This window comes from Triticum aestivum, chromosome 4D (assembly GCF_018294505.1).
Source record: "Triticum aestivum cultivar Chinese Spring chromosome 4D, IWGSC CS RefSeq v2.1, whole genome shotgun sequence".
NCBI lineage: Eukaryota > Viridiplantae > Streptophyta > Magnoliopsida > Poales > Poaceae > Triticum > Triticum aestivum.
The window spans coordinates 12,852,520-12,861,290 of NC_057805.1; the positions used below are offsets into that span (position 1 = coordinate 12,852,520).

At 44.7% G+C, this 8,771-nt stretch overlaps 1 protein-coding gene across 2 annotated transcripts; it reads left to right on the forward strand.

Moving 5' to 3' along the window:
* The first annotated feature begins 2,002 nt into the window (after nt 1-2,002).
* LOC123095732 (plasma membrane ATPase 1) lies at nt 2,003-8,062 on the forward strand. 2 transcript variants are annotated; one of them, XM_044517291.1, is made up of 21 exons: nt 2,004-2,257; nt 2,713-2,832; nt 2,955-3,053; nt 3,169-3,306; nt 3,420-3,554; nt 3,646-3,825; nt 3,908-4,114; nt 4,211-4,330; nt 4,403-4,522; nt 4,603-4,725; nt 4,803-4,907; nt 4,997-5,141; nt 5,475-5,639; nt 5,736-5,974; nt 6,095-6,127; nt 6,362-6,443; nt 6,562-6,722; nt 6,894-7,079; nt 7,188-7,370; nt 7,480-7,658; nt 7,819-8,062. In XM_044517291.1, the coding sequence occupies exons 1-21, from the start codon at nt 2,201-2,203 to the stop codon at nt 7,913-7,915; spliced, it is 2,874 nt and encodes a 957-aa protein (XP_044373226.1). In that variant the 5' UTR covers nt 2,004-2,200; the 3' UTR covers nt 7,916-8,062. The 2 variants fall into 2 exon arrangements, with proteins under 2 accessions (XP_044373225.1, XP_044373226.1); XM_044517290.1 differs by having other exon boundaries at nt 2,003-2,257; nt 5,475-5,974.
* The last annotated feature ends 709 nt before the right edge of the window (nt 8,063-8,771 follow it).

Below are 8,771 nucleotides of genomic sequence, written 5' to 3' on the forward strand. Positions count from 1 at the left end.
ATATTGTATCTATGCCAAAATGGACGTCACAATCATGCGGCCTAGAGTATTCTGTACTTACAAACATACAAAGCATGCCAAAATGGCTGTCACTGTCCAGTGACCTAGAGTATTGTAGTGCTCCTTCTGTTGCCTATGGGTTCATGTCAACTAGAAAAAGTTGGTAGTCCTCACATGATTTGTATTCTCTACGTACCCCCGTCGCTGATGTGTTCCCTTTTTAAGAAGATAATTATGGCGCCACCAACATCGTTGCAGTACTATGATTTTTCATTGTTAATTGTAAAAGTAAATTTCAAAATAAATTATGAGATGAATTCAAAATCTAATTGCTCGGTTACATTACGACAACGATTACTTTAGCTTAAAGTGAGGAAGGTCCATTTCAAATAGTGAGGCAACCACCCTTTGTTATTTATAGTAGGACTTGGTCCCCTAGCCCCAAGGGCGATCTAGGGTTCCTCCTTCGCCGCCACACTCCTTCGCTGGTAGATCGCCATCCCACTTCTCCTCCGCCGGCTCCACGGGTGGCGGTGGACAAGGAGGTCCCGATCTACCATTGGGAGTTGTAGTTTCCTCCACCTTGGGGCACTACGTATGCCTTCATTTGTTCGTCACTCTAGCCCTTCCAACGGTGGTGGCAGATGTGTTCAATATTGGGTCCTCGTCCCTGTGGTATGTGTGCGCCATCGGATCCATCGATGAGATGGGGTCGACAAGTAGGCCTTCATTGTCCACAACTTTGGCCCTTCCGGCGATGGTGACAGTGGTGTTCAATAAGGCCTTCTTCCGCTTCAGTAGTGCATGCGCCATTGGATCTAGCAACTTGGCCGGGTGGAAAAGGTTGCCTTAATCTCTGTGGAAACATGGGGTTTGGTTTGTGTCTTCGTTGGGAAGGGGCTGCTTTGGGAAAAAATCACTGATCTAGTTATTCGATCGAGTCAAACAGATATCTAGGCATGATAAACCAAGCATCATCTTCTTTGTCGGGCCGTGAATCCTTTGGAGTTGACGCCGTTCGTATTTCCCGACCGAATGTGTGGATACTACTCTTTTGTTCCAGCGACACCAACATCGGCACGCCATCAACATGCGCGATATACCAAAAATAGTTTTCGCCCCGCTTTATAGATAAAGCAAACCGCCACAAACATCAAAGTACCAACACACAAGTCCAAGACAACGCACGAAACAACAAGGCACACAAAACATGGTACACAAATGGGTTCTGCTGAGGGCACCAGCTGAACAAGCCCTAACCGAATAAATAAACACAACCGAAGCCGCATAGACGATCATGAAGCCAGTCCAGGTCCGGCGGTGATGGAGGCAGCATCGGCGACCAGCGGAGAGCCAAGGATTTGAGACCAGCGGCTGCTCTCAGCATGTGCGACATGGAAAGGGTGGAAAATTCCTCCAAGTTTGGATCGATTTTTCTTTTCTTTTAGGGGTTTTCGTGTAATGCTGGTGTTTGATTAATATAGAGCTTGGGCTCCAACGCAGGAAAAGTAGCTGGAATTGGGCGAGAACGGCGTTTTGGCTCTTGGCCTCCATGGAGGCCGATTTTTTTATTTTAAATTAAAAATTCTGGTTTCAAAATAATCTGAATCTTTTTGTACATTTTGCTGCTCTTTTTAATTGAATGGCAGAACGTGTGCTAGTTTCCCCAAAATAAATTGTTTGGAGCCGGAACCTTGACGCCACAACATAATCCACTTTACTTCCCCCCCTGACCCAGGTATTCCTTTTTTTTTTCCTTGAGGATCTAGCTATTCCTTTTCACCATGTACTAAAATGTAAAAAGCTCATCCCCTGCCTGCCACCGGCCTTTTACCCACCCACCTACACTCTTTCATTGCTACGTACTCCTCTCATCTTCAACCTTCCGTTTCCGTTCCTTGTTGGTTTCTTGTTTCTTCCACCACCTTCCCTCCTCCCGCTGTCTCTTGCGCGACACGTGGGAAGCCACCCCCTCCTGCACCCCACCACCTCTCTATCCATTTCAGGTTCGGACGATTCATCACTGCCCTCTCCTCTCCCTCTCCCGCACTAAAACAAATACCATACATTCATATAAGTAATACTAAATCCTAAAAAGTATAATAAGAAGAAGAAGAGCAGAGGAGGAGGGTCCAGAAGGGTAGTTGGCGGTGGGAAGATCCAGAGGTTGCGCACTGCCTGCCCGCCTGCCTCCACGGCCATGGCCAGCAAGCAGGAGGGGAACCTCGACGCCGTCCTCAAGGAGGCCGTCGACCTGGTAATTAACCAGCGCCCTGCTCTTGGGGTGGCGCTTCCTGTGGTTTCTAGTGGCCGCTGTGCTTGGATGTGGATGGGTTGCCGTTGCGCGCAGCTGGGCTTTTTTTACCGGGGCTTAGCAGTGTTCTTCTAGGTCTAGGTCAATTCTTGTTCGGCATGCATCGCCCTTTGTTTTGTTACTAATTATTACGAATCCCGCAACTCTAGATCACCATCTTCTAGGCCTGCTCTGTTTTGTTGCCAACAGAGGATCCCCTGCCTCGTTGGTTTACTCACATTAGTTCCTGAGAATCTCACACTAGAACTTCTGATTGTTTTTTGGCCTCTTAGCTTGGTTCTCTCTTCTGGGTTCCTTGGAGTAGTAGGCTGCAGCTAGCATGCTTGCACGTTCAGATTTGCTCATGGTAATGCTACTTGTTTGGTTTGCTAAAAGCGATCGTCGCAACAAAATTTCAGGAGCACATCCCGATCGATGAAGTGTTCGAGAACCTTCGGTGCAGCCACCAGGGGCTCACTTCCGAGCAGGCGCAGCAGCGGCTGCAGATCTTCGGCCCGAACAGGCTCGAGGAGAAGGAGGTCAGGTTCATTCGGCCCATTTGATTGCGGGGAAGATTTTGTCCTTGCTCTTCTTGAGAGCAGTAATGTTCTTCTCATTGATGTTATGCACTTGATTAAGTTGGAGCGTTTGATGGCTGCAGGAGAGCAAGTTCCTCAAGTTTCTGGGGTTCATGTGGAATCCACTCTCATGGGTCATGGAGGCTGCGGCGATCATGGCCATCGCGTTGGCGAACGGAGGGGTAAGACCTAACACGTATATAGCAGAATTTGTGGTGATGTTTTAGTTAGGTGCTGAGTGGAGTGCACGTCTTGCTCTGTTCTCAACATGTGAGAAGATGTGTGTTCTGTAATCAGGGGAAGCCACCAGATTGGCAAGACTTTGTCGGTATCATCACGCTGCTGCTTATAAACTCCACCATCAGTTTCATCGAGGAGAACAATGCCGGAAATGCCGCCGCCGCGCTTATGGCCCGTCTTGCACCAAAAGCCAAGGTCTATATTCAGTTTAATTTGTGGGGGTTTTCTGTCCCCTGTTTCTGGATGTACGTGTCACCTTGTCGGAGTCCATTTGAACAGTGAAACTCAATTCTTATGTTGCTAAGTAGGTCCTCCGTGATGGTCGTTGGACCGAGGAGGAGGCAGCCGTCCTTGTGCCTGGGGACATCGTCAGTATCAAACTTGGAGATATCATTCCTGCCGACGCCCGCCTCCTAGACGGCGATCCTTTGAAGATTGATCAGGTTCTTTCTGTCCTTCACATTCAAGTCACCTTCAGCTTTGCTTTTACTTATGTAGATTTCCTCGTCTCACTACTTGGTCTCTTATTTATAGTCTGCCCTGACCGGAGAATCGCTGCCAGCCACCAAAGGTCCTGGTGACGGCGTCTACTCTGGTTCGACGGTCAAGCAGGGCGAGATCGAGGCTGTTGTCATAGCAACTGGTGTGCACACTTTCTTTGGAAAGGCTGCACATCTCGTCGACTCCACCAACCAAGTTGGCCATTTCCAACAGGCAAGCTTGACAAGCCTCGGATACTTTTATCGAATTGTATCATCGCTACATTGATGTTTTCATTATCAAGCGATTGATGCAGGTGTTGACAGCCATCGGGAACTTTTGCATTTGCTCGATTGCTGTGGGGATGTTCATAGAGATCATTGTCATGTATCCTATCCAGCACAGGGCGTACCGCCCTGGGATCGACAACCTTTTGGTGCTTCTCATTGGAGGCATTCCCATAGCGATGCCCACAGTCTTGTCGGTCACCATGGCGATTGGGTCTCATCGCTTGTCTCAACAGGTATGCATCATTCCAGGGACAGTGTCTCTTAACCATATTGTGACTAGACCTGAACTTCTGCACTAAGCAATCAATTCCTGAGTTCTCTTCCTGCAGGGAGCTATAACAAAGAGAATGACTGCAATCGAAGAGATGGCCGGCATGGATGTTCTTTGCAGTGATAAGACTGGAACCCTGACTCTAAATAAGCTCAGCGTGGACAAGAACCTTATCGAGGTTCACTTGAACACTAGCTTTGTATTATCCCACATGTTACCTCAAAGCACCTACATACTTTTTTTGGTCCAGGTTTTTGAAAAAGGAGTGACTCAGGACCAGGTGATTCTGATGGCTGCTAGAGCATCCCGGATAGAAAATCAAGATGCCATTGATACGGCAATAGTTGGCATGCTAGGTGATCCAAAAGAGGTACATTGATTTGTCGAATAGTGAGATGTACACCTGTCATGTTTATTTGCTAAATAGACATCTATCAACGCTTCCCATAGGCACGGGCCGGTATTCAAGAGATCCATTTTCTGCCGTTCAATCCTACCGACAAAAGAACTGCGTTGACATACATTGATAGCGATGGAAAGATGTACCGAGTTAGCAAAGGTGCACCAGAGCAGGTATAATATTTTTTACTGCAAAAAGCTTAAAAAACATTTGCATAATGAGTAAATTGATTTCACAAATTGACCTGCAGATTCTTAACCTGGCCTACAACAAGTCAGAGATCGCACAAAAAGTCCACACTGTCATCGACAAGTTCGCGGAACGTGGACTTCGGTCACTTGGTGTAGCATATCAGGTGAGAAAGGTTCTGGGGTGCCCCTTCACAATGCAGTTGAAGCTTGCAAGGCAGGAACTTAGTGGTGGCCATTCTTTTCTGCCTTGTAGGACGTGCCAGACGGAAGGAAAGAGAGCCCAGGTAGCCCGTGGCATTTTGTTGCTCTCTTGCCACTCTTTGATCCACCGAGGCACGACAGCGCAGAAACAATTCAAAGGGCACTTAACCTTGGTGTGAATGTGAAGATGATCACAGGTACACTGCCAATTGGGTTGTTACTACCTTTCTGCTCTGTTCTTAAATATTCAATTCGATGAAGATGATCACAAGTAAATGCACTACCGGTTGAATTCTATTTTGTTCTCTTCTCTCTATTCTTAAATCTCCCAATTTTTATGAGCACCATGTCTTTGATGTTTACTATTTTTGATTTGTGATGTCATGTAAGTATCCCTTAAAAAGCTGTGCCATAAGTAGAGTTGGAACGTTGAACCATATGCCGTATCTTATCTTGTTTTATTTATAATTTCAGTTTCAATAATTTTGGTAATACATCTCATTGTGCATTTTTGTTTTGTTTTTCCTTAGGCGACCAGCTAGCGATTGGGAAGGAAACAGGGCGTCGTCTAGGAATGGGTACAAACATGTACCCTTCATCTGCTTTGCTGGGGCAGAACAAGGATGAGTCTATTGCTGATTTACCAGTCGATGATCTAATTGAGAAAGCCGATGGTTTTGCTGGCGTATTCCCAGGTATGTGTTGTAACAAGTTAGAAGAAAATAAAATCAAAGAAATGAAAAAGGAACATAACAATAATAATATAATGGTAACATTTTTTCTTTGCTCAGAACACAAATATGAGATTGTGAAACGCCTACAAGCACGGAAGCACATTTGTGGAATGACTGGCGATGGCGTAAACGATGCACCAGCCCTAAAGAAAGCTGATATTGGTATAGCGGTTGCCGATGCGACAGATGCAGCGAGGAGTGCTTCTGATATCGTACTCACCGAACCTGGTCTAAGTGTGATCATTAGTGCCGTCCTTACCAGTCGAGCGATTTTCCAGCGGATGAAGAACTACACTGTATGTCAGATTGAACCCAGTGGATGAGAATTTTCTTTGCCCCCATTTATTTGAAGAGTTATTCCTACATTTATGCTTGTGTCATTTAGCCCATATGCTAATCCACCTTCATGCTTGCAGATCTATGCGGTTTCAATTACGATACGTATTGTGGTATGTTTGATTGACACTATAAGTTTGCCAAAGTGCATTGGCTCATGCTCTGTTTTACATAGTTGATGATTCTCTTAGGTGTCAATTATAACTATTCGTTTAATGAATTTTTTCTTTTAACACTGATGTTCCAGTATATGATGTTTTCATCTTGATCTGTGAAATTATGTCCATGAAGCTAACATTTTTTTTATTTTGTGATTATGCATCTGATTCCTCTTTACCCCCCACCAGCTTGGATTTATGCTACTTGCCCTCATATGGGAGTTTGATTTCCCGCCATTTATGGTCCTGATCATAGCAATTTTGAATGATGGTACATTACTTTCTTTTCCTTCCATTCCTCCGGCGCTTCCCGCGCCTCACAATATCACCGTATTAAGTACAAAATTATATTGTAGTGCTCACCCTTAACCATTTTGTGGCATGAACAGGTACCATAATGACAATATCGAAGGATCGAGTAAAGCCTTCTCCACTACCTGACAGCTGGAAGTTGGCTGAAATTTTTACAACTGGGGTGGTTCTTGGCGGATACTTGGCAATGATGACTGTCATTTTCTTCTGGGCTGCATACAAGACTAACTTTTTCCCTGTAAGGAGTACCTAAATGAAACTAAATTCTGTTTTTTTTTCTGTAAGGAGTACCTAAATGAAAATCGCTTGATATGTTGTTCACCAAGCTACCAACTATTAGGACCATTATACTAGTTTGTGATCTGATCCTCAGACATGCATTGACACTTGTTGTTCAATAAATTTTCAGAGGGTCTTTCATGTAAAAAGTCTTGAGAAGACCGCTCAAGATGACTTCAAAATGCTTGCCTCTGCTGTATACCTTCAAGTCAGCACCATCAGCCAAGCTCTCATCTTCGTTACAAGGTCTCGAAGCTGGTCGTTCATCGAGCGCCCCGGCTTTCTCCTGGTCTTTGCTTTCTTGGTCGCACAGCTGGTATTTTTTTTTCTCATGGCCTCGCCCTCCTCTCTTTGCTTTACATGTATGTAAATTTACAAGTCAAGTTCCAGTAGCAAGTTTCACCACCTCCTTCAAAAAATGCAGATAGCTACACTGATCGCTGTATACGCCGACTGGGGATTCACTTCGATCAAAGGCATCGGATGGGGCTGGGCTGGCATCGTGTGGCTCTACAACATCGTCTTCTACTTCCCGCTTGACATCATCAAGTTCTTCATCCGATACGCTCTGAGCGGCAAAGCATGGGATCTTGTCATTGACCAAAGAGTAATTCAAATTGCACCACCATATTTTTCCTTCTCTTTTTAGCTATTGAGAACCCACTACATTCGATGCATCTTGTAAATGACGGTTCATTTGTCCATTTTCTTTATAGATCGCGTTTACAAGGAAGAAGCACTTTGGTAAGGAAGAGAGGGAGCTCAAGTGGGCCCATGCACAGAGGACGCTCCATGGGCTGCAGCCACCGAATGCCAAGCTGTTCCCTGAGAAGGCGGGCTACAACGAGCTCTGTCAGATGGCCGAGGAGGCGAAACGGAGGGCCGAGATTGCAAGGTATGTAGGGCTAGATACCCAGCAGGCACTTGCAAATTAGAGAATCCCATCTTCCATATTTTTTGACAACTACTCCCTATGTTAGCTTAAAAAACGCTCTTATATTATGGGGTGGAGGGAGTATGAATCTAACTATGTGCTTGTTGATTGTGCATGGCAGGCTCAGGGAGCTCCACACTCTCAAGGGGCATGTGGAGTCAGTTGTGAAGCTGAAGGGCCTCGACATCGACACCATTCAGCAGTCTTACACTGTGTGATAGGTTCAAGTATCCTTAATGTTACTGTAGAAGAGAGAGTATATCCTTGCTGCATAGGAATAACAGACTTTTGATAGGTTGCTTTTGCCCCCTCTTATATAGTTGACTGCTGATACATCGTGGGAATAAAACGGTTACTACATCTCAGTTGCTCTCCAGTCGCTGGTTCGTTGTGCTTCATGTAAAGGAATACAGTTATCCTATCTCTTGCCTCTGCAACTGGGGGTTTTAACCACTGTTTAAGAAATCTTCCGGTTCACCGATTAATCTTCCGATTTATCACTAATCGTAGGGGTGATTAATAAGATCATGCCTTATCTTTGTCGTTTATCTTTTGGACCGATTTATCGTTCTAACAAGCGATTTATCGGGAATCTATCGATAAATCAGACCTATTCATAGCATGATGTTTGCAAAAACTATGTTTATTTATGTTTTTTGGACCTTGTTACGGAATATGTACTATTGTCCTATTTTGTTTGCCATTATACGAAGATTCAAAGGCTAGAAATTAAGGTAACACTTCTGTCAAATATTGTTTTGGTGTTGAATATAGCATATTTTAGTGTTGGGAACCTGATATTTGCAACAACAAAAACCTATTAATAGTCGATTGATAAAATCGATTAATCGGCCGATTTCCGATTAATCTCTAATTCCTAGCTGACCGAGACGATAACGATAAGCGATATCCTCAACATTGGTTTTAACCTCCATTTTGAGAAGAAAATAAGTGCCCGTGCATTTGAAAACAACATGTATCGATAATGCAAGAGAAAATCCTGAAGAAATATTGGAATGCAAGAGGCTTAGATATCCACAGTATAACAATACCTATCAGTTGTGCCATAAATTG